We start from the raw sequence: 20,314 nt of genomic DNA, 5'->3' as shown, positions 1-20,314 counted from the left end.
TAAAGTCTCTAATAAATATACGACTATTATTGTTTATGGTTTGTAAAATTAAAATATAGTACTTTTTATCATTTTAAAACTTTTCTCTTATCCACAACCTACAATATTAAATAATAGCACGATCTTAAAAATATATTAACAATACTAATCTAGCTTGAAACCGGCTAGACCACCATGAGAGCATCGCTGTTACCATCGATGAATCTCCACCTCTAGTTGTTGTTCTTAGCAAGTGCGAAATAAATTGCAAATATAATATCTTGAACTGTACCGAAAACTTTGCACCGCAAATCCAAGATGGGCATTTCCACGGCGATCCTGCGCAACCAGCTGATGGGCCTAATCAACTTTACCGGCACGCACAAGGACCAGGCGGATAAGTACCGGCAGCTGCTAAAGAGTGTGCTAACGAACTCCGGTCAGGAGTTGGTCGATGGCCTCCGGCTCTTTGTTGAGGCGATTGTGAACGAGCACGTCAGCCTGGTGATCTCGCGACAGATCCTCAACGACGTGGGTGTCGAACTGAGCAAGCTGCCCGATGATCTTTCCAAAGAGCTCTCCCATTTCACCTTGGAGAAGGTTCACCCCCGCGTCATATCGTTCGAGGAGCAGGTGGCTGGTATTCGGTTCCACTTGGCCAACATCTATGAGCGTAATCAACTGTGGCGCGATGCGGCCACGGTGCTGGTGGGGATTCCGTTGGAGACTGGCCAAAAACAGTACTCAGTTGAGTGCAAGCTCGGCACCTACCTCAAGATTGCCCGACTTTACCTGGAGGACAACGACTCCGTGCAGGCCGAGCTTTTCATCAACCGTGCCTCTCTGCTGCAGGCCGAGACAAATTCCGAAGAGCTTCAGGCATGACCATCTCCTTTATTAGAGGAATTCATTATAATTATTATATTTTTTAGGTCCTTTACAAAGTGTGCTACGCGCGAGTTCTGGACTACAGGCGCAAATTCATCGAAGCCGCCCAGCGCTACAACGAGCTTTCCTACCGCAAGATCGTGGACCAAGGAGAACGCATGACGGCCTTAAAGAAGGCTCTTATCTGCACCGTGCTAGCCTCCGCCGGACAGCAGCGCTCTCGCATGCTGGCCACTCTGTTCAAGGACGAACGCTGCCAACACCTGCCAGCTTACGGAATTTTAGAGAAAATGTATCTGGAGCGCATCATTCGGCGCTCTGAGCTCCAAGAATTTGAGGCTTTGCTGCAGGAACACCAGAAGGCGGCCACTTCCGACGGATCTTCGATTCTGGATCGGGCCGTCTTTGAGCACAATCTGCTGTCGGCGAGTAAGCTGTATAATAACATCACGTTCGAGGAGCTGGGGGCCCTGTTGGACATTCCTGCGGTGAAGGCGGAGAAAATCGCCTCTCAGATGATAACCGAAGGCCGCATGAATGGCCACATAGACCAGATATCTGGAATCGTGCACTTTGAAAACCGAGAATTGCTGCCACAGTGGGACAAGCAGATCCAGTCGCTCTGCTATCAAGTCAATTCCATCATAGAGAAGATAAGTGTCGCCGAACCAGATTGGCTAGATAACCTGAACTGAACCCGGCGCTCGCATCTCTCATTACTGGCCACTCTCCTTCACATTCACCTTCGTCAAGCGATAGATTTCATTTTAAGATTATGAAACAAATGAAATGATGTACATTATCGATCCTGTGGAACCAAAACGAAATGAAATATACTTTGCCCTTCAGCAATTTTTGAAATATTTTATGATACCATATATGTGTATATTTTCAGTAACTCGTATAATTCAAAAAGCTCTGTGTACAAAGGACTTTAGATCTTAGACAACTAATGGAATGGTTTGTATTCAGGGGATATACATACTCGAATATGTACACGATACAACTAGATGATTATTGGGGCCACGCGGGCAACAACCTACCCATGCCTTAAACTCCGATCGGCCAACATACATAACTAGATTTAAACTAATTACGTTAAACAAATTCAACTAAACGAAATGCACATTATGATGGGCTCTGCAAATTTTTACAAGCGCAAAGCTGGCTGAGAAATGTGACGAAATGGGAGGGGAAGTGGAAAGGTGATGGTGAACAGAACGGGTGACGACTTAAAGAACCTAAAACCTAGCGTAGAATCATCCCTGGTTGCCAGATGAGCTCTCCTCGTTCAGCTGCATCTGTGCCAGTGTGCGTACGACAACGCCGCGATTCACGGGCGTCAGGCCTTGGCAAAGACCCACCACAGCGTCCAGCGCCACGTCAGGACAGTCCTGCACGACGAAACATAAAAGGTTAATGATACTTCCAAAAAGTACAGACATTTCTTGAAGCTTACCTCGAGCATTTTGGAAATGGTCGAAATAATGGCATCCCTTCTCACGGAATTCACGTTGCGGGAAACTATAGACTCGGCATTGCTCTGCTCCTCGTACCAGGCCACCATCTCCTCGTTTTTGTCCCACAGATACGACTGGAAGATAAAATTTTTAATTAAGAATGGAACTTAGGGGGTAACGGCTTAGAAGTCTTACCTCAGAGGCTCCCTTTTCTTCGACTAGCCAGCGCCGCAGCATCTGCTTCGCCTGGCCAACGGACAGGTTGTCCTGCGCACGCAAGATCTTCTTGATGTACGCGTCCTCGAGTATGACACGGCGCAGGCGCCAGTACAGCCAACGGCGGGAGTCGCGCCAGGGCACAATCTCACTAATGCACTCCTTCTCCAGCATACGCTCCGGGGTGTCGTGCAAGTCGGCAAAGTGGACGGCTACTGTGTGGTAGACGTGCATCAGCACCGAGATGCGAGCCTTGATCTTCTCATCGACCTGGGCAGCCTTGGCCTTGTCTCCCGCTGCCACCGCCTCGTCAAATTCTTTCTTTAGCTAAAAAGTTAAGATAGAAGATATATTATTATAAAGATATTCAAAATAATTAAGAGAACCTACCCCAATGGTGGTGGCGTCCAGACGGTGTATCGTCTTGACCAGATCCTTCTCCTTGTATTTGATCTCGACAATGCCCTCCGGTTCCAAGACACCTCCTCGTGCCTCCGGATCGGCGTAGGTCTCCATGTAGCGCGGGTTGATCAGCGAGTCCAGCACGGCCCAGGCTCCTCCACGCAACTCAGCATTGGGAGGCAGATAGATGAGCACAGGCTTCTTGTACTCCCGCAGACCGTCCACGATGTAGGCACCGAACTTGACAATCTGCTCGTACATGTCCTTCATGCCGCCGGAGAAGCCACGCCAGTTCGCGAAAACGATCAGTGGCAGTTCCTCACGACCAAAGTCCTTGATGGCCTGAGCCGTCTTGTACGAGGAATCTGGGTACCACACCTGACCAGCCTGCTGCAGAGTTTTGGCCTCCGAGTCCAGATTGGCAGGATCGGCGGGCATCTCAACCTCCACAGTGCGGGTCTCCACGGCAATCACACCCACGGGAACACCACCCAGACGGGCACGACCGGTGACCACCGTCTTGGCCCAAGGTGCCATGATTTCGCTCCACGAGTCCCGATCGAAGAACCCGTTCTCCCAGTCGTTGGCGTTCACCGGGTTAACGCGACCGGCAAGCATCCAGCGGGGATCGTACGGCGACTTGGTAGGCATGAAGTCCACTGGACGATCGACACGATCGCTGGGCAGGATGATGGGCAGGTCGCAGCCGATGTAGGCGGGAATGTAAGAGAGCCAGTCGAGGATGGTGTACACACCGTCCAGGTCAATGGCCTCGGTCTTGTGGGTCACACCGTTGTTGAACATAATCTGGGTACCGCCGAGCTGGTTGTTGGAGGCGTACACCTTGCGGCCGAGCAGCTGAAAATATCGGGAATCCATTAGCATTTGCGTACATATATCTACAAAGCGAAAATATTATTCAAGTTGTTTGCATATAAACAAAGATTTATAGTTTCTACCGTAGCGTACGAAGTCTATTTTTGAAATACAATGTATGTTTAGGATGTGGGCGGATACAAAAACTGCAATAATGTCTAATTATAGATACTGTGGGATCTAAAAACCTTACCTTGTTAAGAGCAGCGTAGCCCGTGAGTATAATATGCGAGTTGTCGATCTGGATGACACGCTGTCCCAGACGCACCACGTACGATCCGATACCGATGGTACGGCACGTGACCATGGCAATGGTGACAATCTCTTCGTAGGCTTGGGACGTCTCGCCGGCAATCAGACCGGCATATCGCAGGTTTTCCACACCCAGGCCATCATCCTTGCCAATGATGTCGGTAATCTTGTATCGCTGCTCGCCCTCGTCTTCGATGAGGATGGCGCGCACCGAGTTCAGGTTGGCCACCTTGGCGTAGTCCTCAGTGGTTAGGTAGAGGTACTTGAAGCCCTTGTCCGGCTCCTCTGGATCCTCCCATGCGATCTTGAACATGGCTTTCACCTCCTCAGCAAGACCAATGCGGGCACCGCTGTTCACCGAGATGTAGATCTAGAAAGGATTTCAGGATAAGTTCTAAAATGTTCAGGAAGTAGAGGTGATCCTTCAACTCACCCTAGGCACTTTGCGTTCGCGAGCCAACTGGGAAGCCTTGGCGAACAGCACATCTTCCTTGATTCCAAAGGAACCGATCAAGTAGGTCAAGTCATTGGCTATCACAATGATCTCGCGACCATTGGGATACTCGGGAGTAGCGAGGACAATGCGCCAAGCAACCATACCGCACTGGAATAAAAGTTATTACTCTCTCTGCCATAGTCTATTGAAATAACCTTACATTGTTTTCTCCTGGCAGTCGCTGCATCTCTACCAGGCTGTCGCCCTCGAGAACCAGCTCTTTGCACTCGATCAGAATCTTATCCGGAATACGGATGTCAACCGTAGGCCGGGCCTTGGAGAATTCCTTCCAGTGGCGCTCCGTCATCTGGCGGAACATGTCCGGAACGTCATAGACGTAGGTGGTGCCATTCGACTGAGCCTGGAAACGCTTCTGCTGAAGGAAGTCCTTGGTCATGTAGGGCGTCGAAATGGGATGGCCGTGCAAGGATCCCTGCTTCTCGCCATAGGCCTTGAACTTGATCTAAAAGGAAGAAGTGTGTTAACAAAGCATACCAATTATCGAATCCAAGAGAGTCTCTTACGATTCCTGTCTCCGCATCCGTTTGTTCCGTGTACATGGAGATGTCCAGGAAGTAGCCAGAATCGTTGGCGATGCAGAGTCGCACGGCCTGCGTGGGAGACTGCGGCGACTGGCGAATGACCATCTTAAGCTCCGCCTGCAGGACACGCAACTTCCAGAGACGCGGTCCGTAGCGCATGATCATCTTGGTGACGGACTCCTCGATCTTGGCTGGGTCCATAATGACGGTGGGTACGAAGTTCAGGAAGATGTGGTTGCAGTCGGTGCGCTTGGCATGCGGGTGGGAGAACGCCACCTCCAGCTCGTCCATGGCTTCCAAGAGCACGCGTTCACCCTCGTTCTGGAGGTACTCGAACGAGGCTTCCTTGGTGATCAGGTCCGAGTGACGGATAATCGAGCGGATGAAGAACCGGTAGTCGGTGACTTCCTGACCCTTTGATACCTTAGCCTTGCCCAGATACAAGTGCATCTTCTGGTTGGCCGTCGGCAGGGCCTCCAGGTCGTACGTTTTCATGCGGTTCAGCTCCAGGTGGAAGGCAGATGCGGGCTCCAAGTGCCTGTAGATGCGATCCTCCTCGAACTTGTCCCTAGCGCGGTACGTGAAGAACTTGGGGAACTGGCGTTTCTTCAAGGCGGCAAAAGTGATCCTACGGATACGTCGCTGGAACAGCTCTTCGTTGTGCTCCTTGCAGTAGTTTCCGAAGATCTGGGCCATCTGGAGGTCATCCAGCTCGCCCGTCTCCCTGACGGCCACACTGACTATGTGGATCGGCTCCGTGGACTTGGCCTCTTCGGCGGCATTTGCCCTGGTGACCGGGTCCGAGAGCGAAACATTGATCGAAGTGCTGTGTCGGCTGTCCGAGATAGAGTCCGCTGCCTCCACAGCCTCCAACACCTTGGCATTGACCATAGCGGGAGACACGAAGTCTTCCAGCAGATCCAGGATCTCGTCCGAGTACATTTCAAAGTGCTCGAAGGAATCGAAGGCAGCTATAGCTCCAGTTCGCACGAAGGAGTTGCCCAGGCTCTCGGCTGCTGCTTGATCCAAACCTTCCGGCGAGGACATTCGAGAGAACAGCCTGTTGGGGTGGGCAGTGGGGAGCAGGAACTGGAAGTGCACCAGCGGCAGGCCGCCGGAGAGCTCCAAGTGCTGCAGGCAAGTCAGCTCGTAGGAGGTGTAAGCCCTCCTCACGTAAACCTCCAGGGCAGCGTTGCAAACAGCCCGATTCGAGTGGTAGAAGAAGTCGTGCAGAATGTCGAAGATCGAGGTCTCCGACAGGATCAGACGCTGCAGATTCTCTGGGTGGAAGTCGTGGCCGTACATGTCAACGGCCGACAAGAAGATCGACTCCATCTGGTTGTGGCGCAGTTCGTAGGCCGGCTGGTGGGCGGCGATGAGCACCTGGCGGGATCGCAGAGCTACCCGGGAGTGTTCCGCGCGATTCAGCGAAGTCAGCTCACTCAGGGTGTTGGCCAGCTCGTCGGTCAGGCCCGGCTCGTTGGCCCAGAGGTGGTCAATGAGCAGGGTGACCAGCAGATTCTTCTTGGCCACCTGCGAGTGCGAGAAGATGGTGTTGACCACAGTCAGCATGTCGTCCTTGTTGTGCTCGCGCACCAACCCCACGCACTTGTCGTAGTGGCCGTGCTGGAACTGCGACTCCACGTCATAGTACTGGCGCAGTAGCTCGTGGACGGCGGCCTTCATGCGACCGCGGATTCCGTTTCGGTAGCGCTGAACCAGCTGCACAATGCTCTGGGTGGTCAGGAAGAAGACGTCCCTGTCCGAGCGCTTCTGCAGAGTGGCGGCGTGGCTGTCGATGACGCTGGCGATCTGCTGGGAGGGGAATTGGGCCAGTACACTGGTTATGTTGCGCTCATAGAGGGTCATCAGCTTGCGGATTTTCTTCTCCACCGAGATGGGAATACGTCCCGAAATAGAAGCAATCACTTCCTGCAGCTCCAGCAGGGGCAGCGAGGGATCCCTCAAGCTCTGCATGAACTTCTCGATGATGTCGCGCAGTCGCTGGGCGTTGAAGGGTTCAGGAAGGCAGTAACCGGCCAGGGTGTTCTCCAAGATGCTCTTGTACGTGTTGTGGACTCGGTTGAGCTTCTCCGGGACCGGGGCGTTCTCAGGATGAGGGAACTGGCCCTTGCAAGGTTGCGCCTTGGTTACCAGCGAAGGATCGTCCAGTTCCAAGTGACCCAGCAGGGATCCAGCGTCTAGCACTGCTCCTGGTCGACGAACAAAGGTCACCGTACCCGCCTCCTGGGAGGTGAGGGTCATCACCATCTTCATGACCTCGATTTCGGCGAATGCCTGGCCCTTGCTCACATGGGCACCGTCCTCCACAATCAGGTTGATCAGTTTTCCGGCCGAGGGGCTGCGGAGCAGCGAGGGATCGTTCTCCTTCTCAAAGACGCAAGTCTGGTTACCGATCACAATGCGGTAGCGGTCCACCTCCTCCTTCATGTAGGTGGTGTAACTGGCGCCTTCAAAGGAAATCAGCAATCCGCCGTCGGAGAGGCGATGCACCTCGATCTCCTTGAACGATCCGTTCATCAGCAGGAAGTAGGAGTTGGCACCGCTCTTGGCAGCCTGAACCTTGTACCGAATGCCGTCGTTGATCAGTTCCACGTCCACGACGTTGGTCAGCGTGTTGGCCGCCTGAATCTGGCCCTTCTCCAGGGAAGTTTGGAAACTCGAGAAGCTCTCGGTGATGTGACGATCGGCAATATGCAGTGAGCCGCACATGACACCCAACAGGATGTCCGGCTTCTCGGACTGCACTCTCTCCGCGATCAGAGCATCCAACCATGCCGTGTCGATGCTGTTGTCCAAGAAGCGGTTAGTCTCCAGCAACGTAATCAGGTACTCCACGGTTGTGCGGAAATCACCGCGAATCGACAGCTCCTTCAGGGCGATGACCAGATTCTCGCGCGCCTGCTGACGGTTCTCGCCCCAGGAGAAGCAATGACCGAACTGGGAGTCGGCGAACTCGTGCAGGCCACCGCTTGCGGCCACACTGAAGTAACCCCAGACATTTTTGCTGGACCGGAAGTTCAGTTCCTGCACGGTACCCGAACTGGGCTTGAAGCCTTCGTCGGGATTCTCCGAGGTGATTCGAGCAGCGATAACGTGACCAGACGGGCGAGGTTTGTTTGGCGGATTTTCAAAGTCGATGACGGAAGCGCCCCAGGGAGACTCTCCGTACAGCAGACGAATATCCTTCAGCCGGTACAGGGGGATTCCCATTCCAATCTGCAGCTGGCAAGCCGGGAGGTTCACATCGGCTACCATTTCTGTGCAAGGATGCTCCACCTGCAGACGGGGGTTCAGCTCCAGGAAGAAGTAGCGACCCTCGGGATCGTACAGGTACTCCACAGTTCCGGCGCTCACATAACCGACCATCTTGGCCAGACGTACGGCGGCCTTCTCCATGTCCTCGAACACCTCCGGCTGGGCCACAATGGCGGGGGCTTCTTCAATGATCTTCTGGTGGCGACGCTGGATGGAGCAGTCACGACCGAACAGACTGATGGCGTTGCCGTACTGATCGGCCAGGAGCTGCACTTCCAAATGGCGTGCTCCCCTGGCCAGCTTCATCACGAAGATGGGCGAGCCGGGAACCTCGGCCTGAACCTGACGGAAGAGGGCGGGGAACTCCTCGGCAGTGTCTACTCGACGAATGCCTTTGCCGCCGCCGCCTTCCGAGGCCTTGATCATCACAGGGAAGCCTGCAAATGGTGAATCATAGGTTAGTTCAGACTGTACAGTAGAGAAAGCACTTGGGAAACCACTTACCAATCTTGTTGACGGCAGCGAGGCCCTGTTCCACATTGGTTACACAGCCGCGGGCAAAGAGTTCGCTGGAAATCTTGATCTTCTTGCCGCTGTACTGGGCTTTCAACTCGGAACCGGACCAGGGCAGTGTCGGAATGTCGGCCGTCTGTGCCACAATCGAGGAGGCCACTTTATCGCCCAGCGCCCACATGGCCCGCTCGGGGGGTCCGAGGAAGACCAGACCCTCCTTGTGCAACAGTTCCGGAAGCTTGGGGTTCTCAGAGGCATGACCCCAGCCGGCCCACACAGCCTGTAATTATCAGCAGAACCCTTAATCAGTTCTATACTCGATTCAATAAGCCAACACCCAGGGACACCCAACTGCGGAGTGGAAGTGGAAGTGGGAGTGCGAGTGCGGGAATTATGAAACTTTATTGGTCGGTAAAAATCAATTGTGACGTCAGGGGGCCATTCCAGCGACACCATCGCCGGATGGCAAAACAAAATAGATAATTCACACTGTGCAACAAGGTGTCGTGGCATTTGCTAATTAACCTCCAGTGCCCTGCTCCGACTAATGGAAAGTAAACAGCGCCAGGTGAATTTCCGTTCTCAAGTTTTTTTTTTAAATTTTTTTCTTCAAAAATGCATTCAAACCTATCCCCACTCGGGCACTCGACGACCAAGGGTTGAGATTACAGGTGAGGTTTGTTTTGGAAATAATATATAAACCTGTCTATATAACAGGCAGTTGGGTAAGATCTGCATCTGTAATTCACAATTATTGCACTTGAATTACACTGATTTCTACGAGTCAACAGCTAAATACTAAGTTCTATTGAAATAAAAATGAAATAAACCGAAACATAGTAACTTGAAATCGACATTGTAGCCCGCAATGATTTGTTTATTGTTGGCAGTTGACACGTACAGTCGTTAGAACTGCTAAAGTGCCAAACAAAACAGACTTAAGATCTTTCTCATATATCTGCTAAAGTGCCGGAAAGATAAAGTAAAATATGATCCAATACTATATGGGTTTGGGCTCGCCCCCTTGCTGCACAGTGTGGCTGACACACTGCGTAGTCTTCGGCTCCAAATGCCGGCACACGAATACAAATGGGGGGGGCCCTCTTTATCGGTATGCGGGGTACGATCGTTTGACTTTGCCAGGTGACAGTACCAGTGCCAGTGCCAGATTGACAGTGTAAATACGTATCGTACGATGCGGTTAAGGTGGAACCAACCAAACCAAATAGACAAAGCACTGTCGGACGACCTCAGGCTGGCCACTTCTATGGCGGTGGCCCCCAGATTCCACATTCCATATTCCAGAATCCCCCGACTCACCTGTACTTGAGTGCGAAGTGCAATGTCCACAATGAGCTCAACATTGGCGTAGTTGTTGTTGTTGGATCCGCCGGGCACGGGGACATAGTGATCGGCCATCTTGATGTACTCGGCATTGGCCTTCAGATCCTCCGGGGTGACCATCACCACAAAGCGGACGGCGCGCTCGTTTTTGAACATCTCGTAGGACCAGCGGCGGATGGAACGCATGCACTTGACGGCCGCAATACCGTTGTTGGCGATCAGGACCCGGTTGATGACGCGGGTGCCGCCGAAGCGTTTCACAAACTCCTCGGTGGTGCCGATGTGAAAGTCGCGATCCTGATTACGATCCTGGCCCAAGCCAGTGCCGCGAGACATGCTCGGCCTGAGGGATATATAGATGTTGGGATTAATGTATGAACTATATCGGTTTATTTCCCCAAAAAAACCCTAACCATGTTAATCAGTGTACATCGATCTTGGCGCGCCAAGGCAGGTGGAATGGAAAGGGGAGGAGCAGCCACATGGCAAGAAGATTCAATAAAACCGGTTTGGCTAAATCGCACAAAAATGTCTTGCGAATAATTCTCTTTTGTTTACAAATTGTCAACGAATCTGGCCAGTGGCCACTGCAATTAAGCCAACTCAGGCCTTATGAATTTCAATTAAAAAACAACAGAAAGTATCATGCGATTTACTTCAGGGTTCCCACCACGGGGACGCCGAGTAGCGATGCTGATGACTGGTTGTTGTTGTTGTTGTTGTTGATATTATTGTTGATGTTGTTGGTGTTGCTGTTATGATTGGTGATGCTGGCACTCATCTCGACGTTGTTGTTGGTGTGGGAATCGTTTTGGCCGCAATCCACGGCCACGAAATGGGGTATGACTGGGCCCGTGCCACCCGAACCCGAAGCGGACACGGCCACTGATCCCGAGGCATTGTCGCCGCCCGCTGACACCTGCGGCTCCTCACCGGACTCAACAAGTACGAAACGCTTGCTGGCGCGACGCTTTAACATTCTAATTAGCTCCACGAGGGCCAATAGCATCCAAGGTGCAAAGTCAACGGTTTTGGAATCGGATCGGGACGGATCTTTGCGGATATCTCTGGGGACTGGGATAGGGGTGGGGCTATGATATGGGTGGCTCTTCGCAATTATGCAAGTGTGACTAATAACCCGACCGCACAGACAATATTTTTTTTAAAGCCACAACACTGCACCACTTTCACCGCCGAAAACAACAACAACCACAACAAAAAAATCAATGTCGAACGATGTCCACACACGCGAGAAACTTATTTAGGCAACTTTTATGGCTGGGAATTTTTTGGATTTGGGGTTTCTGTTAGCGGAATGCGGACCGACGGAGCCGACGATTGCCTGGGAACTGAACCGCTAGCATCGAGCGGGCCAACACGGGTATTGGTATTGGCCACCGTTGCTCATACGCCACATGGGCCGGAGCGGCAGAGAATCGGCGAGAGGGCCAGAGAGTGAGAAACGCGCTGGCAAAACGAGTTTAAAGAGTTTGTGAATGAAAACAAAATGCGGCCTGCCCACATGGCCGGCCACTCTCACCCACTCTCCCTCACATTTTCTCTTCATTTCTCCCCCATGGTGGCGCAGAGCAGAAAAGTTCTCGCAAAGTTTTAACCACCTCTCATTCGCACACACGACGCTTAAACGGTTGCCTGTCTCTTTTCCCTAAACTCACGCGATATGTTTGGCGGCTTTTGTCGGTGACGTAGTCACCTGTTTTTTGTTTTGCTCCATACACTGAGAGAAAATTGTTTGGTGAAATGGTATTGACAAACATTTTTTTTTAAATAAACTAATTCTTTTTAAAAAAGCACACAACTCTTCTTATAAAAGTTAAGCCCCTGTATTAATTCTAATCTTTTAACTGATTCTAAACAATTGTTACCAGTGTACGAGGGTTAACTACAATTAAACCTTTAGAGACCCTTTTCTATTGTTCCCTGGTTTCTAAACTTTATCCAGGTAGGTAGAGGCTCACCTTAGCCGCTTGCGTCGCTCCGAAATGTCGCCATTTTGCCGGATATCGCTTTGCAATTTTTGGGGGAACTCGTCGCAGGCCTCTCCCGCCTCGGCCGCCTTCTCGTCAATCTCATCCCCCACCTGGCGAAATTGTAATTAAAATTATTAGTGGGAAAATTTAGAGAAGACTAACAAGATGACTAACCAAAAAGCTGGGTCGCTCACCCTCCGCGGACTGGGTTTGCGATTCATTTGATTCGTTGGCTTCGCTCATCTTGTCAATGTTGTTGTTGTCGATGCTGCTTTGGTTTTTGTTCTTGTTGCTTATGCTGTTGTTGTTGTTCTGATGGCAGGCGATGCGGATGTTGTCGTTGCTCCGATCGGACAGAGCGTTGTCCTTCAACTGCTCGCACAACTCCTCAACGTCGGACTTGAGACTCTCGCTGGAGAACTTCACTTTCTTGATGCACGACTTGGGAAATCTCTTATCCCCCGGTGCTCCACTGGCAGCTGTAGTTGCTCCTGCCGGATTGTTAGTTGCCGCTGTTGTTGTTGTTGTTGTTGTTGCTGTAGCTGCAATCACGCTGGAGTTGTCTGCAAACATAGAAGAGATATCAGCATTAGTCATTATTCAAACGTGATATAGTCGAGAGCTTAATATAATTAGTTGTGTTATCAGCGAGATGTGCGATTTGTTTGCCCTTCAAAAGTTTCAAGTGTTTCGCGATTAACAAAGTTGTGAGATTCTTACGATTGTTGGGGCTGTCGTTGTTGCCGCTGCTAGGTGTTGCTGTGGTCGATGCTGCTGCCTCTGAAGATTCAACCTGGACTGGCTTGAGTCTTTTCTGGCCGCGGCCAAAGATCAATGTCAATAGGAATGCAAGAAAAGCAGCCAGAGTGCCTAATAGTGTGATCAACATCGGCTATATCCAAAATGCTGCTTTAAAATCGGTGAATTCAAATAACGGATTAGATAATCATATCGGTGTGTCTCTGGGCTAGGGTATACTGGAGTGACAGTGAAAGTGTCTGGTGCCTAGTGTCTAGTGCCTAGTGTCTGGTGCCTTTGTGCATTAATATGTATTTCGCATCATCTCCGATTTGGACACTTTTCAAGTTCAAAAACCTTGCCACGAATTTTGGGGCCAAAGCGGCGAAACAAAACAAAATTAAAATGCTAATCTATGCATAAACTAGTTGGCCAGATACAATTAAGAAACCGAAAATTCACCAAATGAAACCGTGGCCAGGTCAATGAGGCAGTGGGCGAGAGACGAGCACCACGAACTGGCAATACTCTATCTCTAGCAAGTCTAGGTCTATCAAGGTGAAAGGGCCCAGAACTCTGATAATTCTCAGCTCAGATTAAAGCTAAACAGACACCTGAATATATAATCAATATTCTAAACTTGGCGTAATAGGTGCTATAGCTTAACCAGAAGCTGGGAAATCAGAGTTCCCATGCCAAAAGGCAAAGATTGCGATAATGATCAATGATCCAGCCCTCTAATAACACCCTTTGGAAGGGCGATAAAACTGGAAAATACGAAAATGATTTTTGGTTATTGGGGGTACAATGTGCAGCGTTTAAAAAAATAAAAAAAAATTTAAAACAAAACGCAAAAGAGGGGAAAACAAAAATGAAAAACAACAAAAATACAAACTAGAAAATGAAAAAAATCCCAAGTTGGTATGTGGAAATGCAAATTGGCTTTGCCAGTAGAAGAGGTCAATGATTTTGCCATTACAATATGTAAGTGTGCCAGCCAGTGGGGCTTTGAAAGGCACCTAAAGGTGAATTAGACCCCGAATCGATCTCGGTCTCTAATCGGACTATTATGTAACACCTGCCTTACACGGAACTTCGAAGAAAGATCTAGGATTTCGTTTATCCGAAGATCTTTACAAATTTGATCCGACAGCCAGTCAGCCAGGTGGAGTTCCGGACACTAATCGCTCTATAAACATTTCTTGAGTGGAATCGTATGTTTTTATATGGCCAATCTTCTGATAAGAACCAGCACTTGACTGGCATCAGGTTCGTATTACTCAATATAGCCCAAAAGTAAGGCGGAAAGTTTACTCACTGCCTGGCCAATAATTTTTAGGGCACGGTTTGAAGGCCTTGAATTGGGTTTTATTAGGTTTTAGTTTGATGTTGTAGGTTTATGGTCTGAGATCTCGCTTTACCACTCAAAGTGTGCCTGTGTGTCTAGTGTTTGGGATCTGCTTGGAGACGAGGTCGGATCGGATTCCACTTCCTAGACGGTGGGGCGCGCAACAGGTTCCGCACGAGTGCTACTGCAGTGACCGACGCTTGAAACTCAACTGGGCCATGCTCGGCCAGAAAGCACTATCGATGCCTGGACGTTGTGGCTTGGCAGAGCGGCGACTTCGACGCCGCGACATCGCGTCGTCACTATCAATATCAACTATAAGCTCCGTGTGTGTCTCTGTGTATGAAATTGTGCGTGTACAGGTTGTTGCGCTCGAATGTTAATCGCCGGCGGGTCTCGCGGGTCGACAAGCCAATTTGTGTTGCTGTTTTTGCAGGTGCTGAGTGCACAGATACAATACAATGGAGTCTCAATAATAGGAACATGAACAGGGAGATCATCTTAACGGATCAATCAAGAGATAAATAGGGTTTTATTTTTAAAACCAGCTTTTAAAGCTATGAAATAATAAGAGTCAAAATAAGAGGAAGTTTTTGGAGAAAAACCAGTTTCACTTAGCAAAGTTCCACTGTGGAAAAAGGGCAATTTGTGGTTAACAACTGTTAACGGCTTGCACTTGCGATAACAGCGATAAATCGATGCCGATCAGCTGTTGGCCACCAATTGGATCTGTCCTCCCACTCTCTTTCCGCTTTGCTTCTCTCTTAAGAGCATCTCTGCCGCCGTGGGAGCTTTTTCAATGTCAAGGTCGCTGCGCCTTATTTTGTTGATGTTGTTGTTGTTGTTATTGTTATTGTTTTGTGGAGTACATGGATGCAATCTGTAAGCTGACCCATCCGCTGACGGAAATGCACTCTAGTGGAGGTAACTAAAACCTTAATTTCTCAATTTGCTGGCGTAAGTTCATTGCTGGCGATGCTGATTAGGGTCTATAAACGACCGAGAGCGAAATGACACGAAAATTGATTATCTCGATTGATTGCACTTTGAATCAAATTAATAACAAATTCTGCCCGATGCCACGAACCGAACACGCGAATCCCGCTGATTTGTTTTCATTTTTTTCTGCTTTGTTGCTCCCGACGACATCAGCAGAGGTTTTTTAAAAGTCATTAAAGAAATTCCCGACGCGACGTTTTTTTTTAATCTGATAGCAGTTTCAAAAATCTTCCGATTTTGGCATTGGCCTTGGCGACCGATTATGATTAATACTTAACGGTGACGGCCGGCCGGTCGGTCTGCCGGCTGCCCTACCTCAGTATTTTTTTCGAGTGTCTCGAATGTTTCCCCCCGGCATCTTATCACTCGGCGCGGAAATTTTTGTGTTCAGTTTTTGGTTCTGGGCGCGAATTATTCATGTTTGGCGCGTGGCCAGAGGACGTCTACTGATATCTGCTCAAAAGTAATAATAGAACCGAAAGTCGGTCGCGTGTGAGACGCCTGATTTCGATGGCCATATCAGCTGATAATGGTTTGGTTCGATTTCTTAGTTTCCATGGCAATCCAGGTGCTTCAGTTTTTTGTTTATTTGGCGAATTCGCAGTAGCGATAGGAAAAAAACTGTTACGTTATTAAGAAATCAAAAATAAAGATTTTATTTCTAAAAAAAACGATTGCATTGTTTATCTTTTCCAGGGATTTATTGTGATACTTGAGGATGTAAGCCGCACAAAGATTTTATTCATCGTTTTATCACTTCATCAGCCCCAATGAATACAGTTATTATTAGGTAATTGAAGCCGGCTGGCTGGCGTACTCTGAGATATGCTCCCCCCCTCCCACACACACACAGACACAATAACACGAATCATACTGCTCTGCTTGCCCACACGTACGTCACGGGCATCGCGCGATGTGTAAAATCCAATAGGAATCAAGGTCAGTAACGAACGAGAGAAACGAAAGGAGAGCAAGAGCGCCAAGAGCGAGGGCGGAGGATGTCGGATGGGGGCCAGGCGGTGAACATATTGAAGATAGAAATTATGCTGGTAGCGATTTGATTGAAAATTCCTCGCGGACTTTATACAATGTATTTTTCGAAATGATAAACAAACGCGGGTCAGATCGTTGATCTATGCTGTAAGGTGCTTGATTAGGGGTGAATAACCCGCGCGCGAGTTGTGATTTGCATTTATGCGCATACAATTCAATTTGAATGGAATCCACTAATCGGGTCTTAATTACCCGTTTGGCGCTTAGATTACCGCACTTACTCTTCTCCATTGTATTGCGCTTCGCACGTTTCTTTTTGTTGGCAATTTTGTTGTGTGTAACTGTTCTTTTCCGGGTGCAAAACTCTCTCTTTACGGGGGCGGGGAGTTGGTACCCTGATTGGAGCTTGAGGGAGCGTTATCAGGATGTTCTTGTTGCGCCACTGATAGGTATGCGAGGTCTTGTCACCGCGTAGCTAAACAGCTCTGGTCTGTTTTGTTATTTTTCGCGTGATTTTTTATTGGTAATTCACGTTCATTTTTTTTTTTTCATTTCTGTTTCACTTCCTCTTCCTTTTTTCTTTTTCGCCCTGCCGTTGACCGGTCACACCGCGACGGCTCCCGCCTACCCTAGCACTCATATTTTATTTTTCGCGAAGTATTCGCCTTTTTGACACTCTCCGATGGAGAAAACTCTTTTTGAAAATAGTATGCAGTAAATTAACTTGAAATCTGCTCAATTTTGTAGAGAATATCTGTGGAAAACATTGGAAAAAAGAAAAATACTGACAAAATACCACTTTTTTGAATCAGCTGTTTAACATCCACTGGCCAACACTGTTTCCGGTAGCCGATAACACTCAATACTAATGGTTGGCAACACTATTGATAACAAACAAAGCGTGTGATTGCAATTTGCGCGTAAATAAACAACTTTGCAATCATGTTTGATGTGGAGCCGATTATAGCAGACCATAAGGACGTTATCCATGATGTGGTCTTTGACTACTATGGTCGGCGCATGGCCACCTGTTCCAGCGATCAGACGGTGAAGGTGAGAATACCAAGCTGCCATTGTAAGGGAGTCTTAAATATTTTTGCCGGCAGATCTGGGACGAGGACGGTCAGGGCAAATGGAGTGTGACGAGCAGCTGGAAGGCCCACTCAGGATCAATCTGGCGCGTTTCATGGGCGCATCCTGAATTCGGTCAGGTGGTGGCCACCTGTTCGTTCGACCGCACAGCTTCTGTATGGGAGGAAGTCATAGGAGAGAAGGTCTCATCCACAAATGCACCTACGAGAAGGTGGGTGCGCCGCACCACTCTGGTAGACTCCCGCACCAGCGTAACCGATGTGGAGTTCGCTCCCAAATACCTAGGCCTTGTGCTCGCAACTGCTTCCGCCGACGGCATCATACGGATTTATGAGGCACCCGATATCATGAACCTCTCACAGTGGCCCGTTCAGCATGAGATAGCCAACAAGTTGCCCTTAAGCTGCCTCTCTTGGAACACTTCCACCTATATGGTCACCCAGCTGCTGGCGGTACGGATACTTAAATTTTAAACGATTTTCCATATATTTTATAAAATTTATACTTATAGGCGGGCAGTGACGAGTCCGCTACGCCCACTGGAAAAGTTTTCATTTTCGCCTACAGTGAAAATGCTCGCAAATGCGTTAAAATTGAGACTGTGAATGACATAACGGACCCAGTCACGGATGTGGCCTTTGCCCCCAATGCTGGCCGCACCTTCCACATGCTGGCTGTGGCTAGTAAGGACCTCTACATCGTAAACCTACGCGGCATTATGTAAGATTACGAAAAAAACCTTAAAGGACGAAACCGTTTTGACGATTTAAATTTTAGGGACTCGACTGGCAACTCGAAGCTGGACATCCAGACGGTCAAGTTTAGCGAACACAACTGCCCCGTGTGGCGCGTCTGTTGGAATATGTTGGCCACAATGCTGATATCAACAGGTGATGATGGTTGTGTGCGACTGTGGCGTATGAATTACAATAAGCAGTGGCGCTGCGCAGCCGTACTGAAAGCAGAGGGCACCGGACCCACTTACGAGCCAGCTCCACCTACCCCCACACTGGCCACCACTGCCTCGGCCACTGCCAAGTTCTACAAAAAGGGAACCATTGGCAACCAAGTGCCTTGGCACTGATATGAAACTTGTTATGTTAAGTTAATCGTCCGAATAAAGTCGTAATATAAAAACAGTTGGAGGTTTATGCAATCTTATCCATTAAATGATTTTGAAATGATTTCAGTTGCATCGAAAGTTTTTGGTTATCACTTACACATCGGAATAGTAGCCGGCATTCTTATAAACCCGATGATAAGCTTCCTGGTCCACATTTTTCGATTCTTCAGTGCACTTCCTAAGATTCTTCCCGGGACATACTAGTATTACATCACCAAAACGTGGAGATCTTGGTGTTGCCAAAGGCACAACACACATCCGCCTAGTTGGCTTTTCAATAAACATAAATGGAAAAACTTAAATATTGATTTTGGACTAGTTCCCCGCTAAACTAAAAATCAAAACAAAAAATGTTACTTCACATGTCAAGAAGAGCGAGCACTTACGAAAATAATAAAGCATATGCTTTCTCTCGCCTCTCACTAACTATAGTATAGTTTGTGTGCGTAGGAGAGAGCCAGATCTGATATGCCGGCTATTTTTGCCCCACAGCGCAAGAGAGGAATTAAAAGGGAGGAGAGAGTGCTGGTCGTGGTAAGAGAAAGAAAACGCATTTCAAGTTCAGTGGCTGCATTCAAATTTTATTAACTTTTATTTATTATTCATGTTCGATTAACCCCACACACATAATCATTAAACCTTTGGGTAAGTGCCCCTCACATGCACATGTGATCCAGATGTGCATAAATTAAATATCACCAACACACAAGGCCACAAGTGGCCAAGGACATTTTTATTATGTTAAACACGGAAAAGCATTCAGAAATGTGGCCAAATATTCCACTTAATTGACTCGAACCGCAATAAAAACGAAATCATTTCACTATCGATGACACCACAATCCGTAATTGTTTGAATATGCAACCACCCTGGCGGTTTTCCGGGTTATCCTGCCGGGCTTGGCTTGGCGGCTCCTGTTCCTCTGCTGGTAATCCATCGAATGAAATCCCGCCCGGTTGACTCGATGGTTTTTGTAGCTAAAAACCACCCCGCACAACGGTATCAAAAGTAGTGCCCTATCCCAGATCCGAATGATTGTCTCTAATTGGAAGTTTTGACGTGTGTATTATATTATAAGGCGCTGGTGTTGACGCCGATCTCGAAGTTGGCCGAACCACCCCATACGGACCCACGGACGGAGTGCTATTCAGGCCCTGATGGTGGGTGGTGGTTTCTACTGCATCGCGTGGGAAGTCAAAGCTCAGGGGTCTCTCACATAGAGTAGATGGAAACGTGGTAAGTCCCATCATAGCAAACATTTATATGTGTTTAACCGGCAAAAATAAATTAATGTGCAAAAGATTGTTTCTTCTGGTTATTTTTTAGGGTTGATGTGTGCGGAATGTTCCCACATTCCTCGTTTCCATGTAATACTTTCGAGTTCAAGTGATTTTATGGAGCGGGAAGGACAAAAGGAAATTAATTGCAAATAGCTATAATATATTAAATTAAATTATACGTTTGGGGAAATGTTATCACCTAGGATCAAGAATAACTATAATCTTTAATGGTTCAAATAAACGGCTTGAACTCAATTCGTTATAAATTACATTTTTTTATAAATACATAAGAAATTGGTAACTTTATTTAGATTGAACAGCACACTGGAAATTTTTAATAGTTCGGCTAAACTAAGGCGTAAGTTTCGTCACCAGCTTGGACTGCCATCCACAATAGATAGTACGAAATAGAAATATTTTTTTTTTTGAATAACTTATTTAGAATTTAGAAATTTAGAATGAGAATATTATTTTCGTTAGACCATGAAATCTCACCCTTAAAT

At 48.5% G+C, this 20,314-nt stretch overlaps 3 protein-coding genes across 7 annotated transcripts; 2 read left to right on the top strand and 1 right to left on the bottom strand.

Annotated features, from left to right (window-relative positions):
• Positions 1-106: 106 nt before the first annotated feature.
• CSN4 (COP9 signalosome subunit 4) lies at positions 107-1,730 on the top strand. Its single transcript, XM_017241935.3, has 2 exons — positions 107-858; positions 912-1,730. Exons 1-2 carry the CDS (start codon positions 298-300, stop codon positions 1,560-1,562), a joined length of 1,212 nt encoding a protein of 403 aa, XP_017097424.1. The 5' UTR covers positions 107-297; the 3' UTR covers positions 1,563-1,730.
• On the bottom strand, positions 1,729-16,733 carry ACC (acetyl-CoA carboxylase). 5 transcript variants are annotated; one of them, XM_070278833.1, is made up of 14 exons: positions 16,598-16,730; positions 12,959-13,144; positions 12,413-12,801; positions 12,227-12,348; positions 10,224-10,590; positions 8,895-9,183; positions 5,094-8,827; positions 4,730-5,032; positions 4,507-4,677; positions 4,015-4,443; positions 2,934-3,803; positions 2,523-2,870; positions 2,327-2,461; positions 1,729-2,261 (listed from the first exon to the last, which is right to left on the bottom strand). In XM_070278833.1, exons 2-14 carry the CDS (start codon positions 13,125-13,127, stop codon positions 2,127-2,129), a joined length of 7,461 nt encoding a protein of 2,486 aa, XP_070134934.1. In that variant the 5' UTR covers positions 13,128-13,144; positions 16,598-16,730; the 3' UTR covers positions 1,729-2,126. The 5 variants fall into 5 exon arrangements, with proteins under 5 accessions (XP_070134934.1, XP_070134933.1, XP_070134932.1 ...); XM_070278832.1 differs by having other exon boundaries at positions 12,959-13,147; positions 16,598-16,728; XM_070278831.1 differs by lacking the exon at positions 16,598-16,730 and adding an exon at positions 14,398-14,546 and having other exon boundaries at positions 12,959-13,147.
• On the top strand, positions 16,642-18,544 carry Nup44A (nuclear pore complex protein Nup44A). Its single transcript, XM_017241937.3, has 5 exons — positions 16,642-16,765; positions 17,129-17,369; positions 17,423-17,860; positions 17,920-18,128; positions 18,186-18,544. The coding sequence occupies exons 2-5, from the start codon at positions 17,259-17,261 to the stop codon at positions 18,490-18,492; spliced, it is 1,065 nt and encodes a 354-aa protein (XP_017097426.1). The 5' UTR covers positions 16,642-16,765; positions 17,129-17,258; the 3' UTR covers positions 18,493-18,544.
• The last annotated feature ends 1,770 nt before the right edge of the window (positions 18,545-20,314 follow it).

Source organism: Drosophila bipectinata, chromosome 2R (genome assembly GCF_030179905.1).
Source record: "Drosophila bipectinata strain 14024-0381.07 chromosome 2R, DbipHiC1v2, whole genome shotgun sequence".
Taxonomy (NCBI): Eukaryota; Metazoa; Arthropoda; class Insecta; order Diptera; family Drosophilidae; genus Drosophila; species Drosophila bipectinata.
The sequence above is the reverse complement of the archived record's forward strand: the minus strand, read 5'-3'. Positions and strand labels throughout refer to the sequence as shown.

Excerpts from the sequence above, each read along its gene's own strand:
- CSN4 (XM_017241935.3), top strand. The coding sequence starts at position 298 with ATGGGCATTTCCACGGCGATCCTGCGCAACCAGCTGATGGGCCTAATC. Across the intron at positions 859-911 it reads CAAATTCCGAAGAGCTTCAG|GTCCTTTACAAAGTGTGCTA; the intron begins GCATGACCATCT and ends TATATTTTTTAG.
- ACC (XM_070278833.1), bottom strand. The coding sequence starts at position 13,127 with ATGTTGATCACACTATTAGGCACTCTGGCTGCTTTTCTTGCATTCCTA. Across the intron at positions 12,349-12,412 it reads GTGAGCGACCCAGCTTTTTG|GTGGGGGATGAGATTGACGA; the intron begins GTTAGTCATCTT and ends CAATTTCGCCAG. Across the intron at positions 9,184-10,223 it reads CACTTCGCACTCAAGTACAG|GCTGTGTGGGCCGGCTGGGG; the intron begins GTGAGTCGGGGG and ends TGATAATTACAG.
- Nup44A (XM_017241937.3), top strand. The coding sequence starts at position 17,259 with ATGTTTGATGTGGAGCCGATTATAGCAGACCATAAGGACGTTATCCAT. Across the intron at positions 17,370-17,422 it reads CCAGCGATCAGACGGTGAAG|ATCTGGGACGAGGACGGTCA; the intron begins GTGAGAATACCA and ends TTTTGCCGGCAG. Across the intron at positions 17,861-17,919 it reads TGGTCACCCAGCTGCTGGCG|GCGGGCAGTGACGAGTCCGC; the intron begins GTACGGATACTT and ends TTATACTTATAG.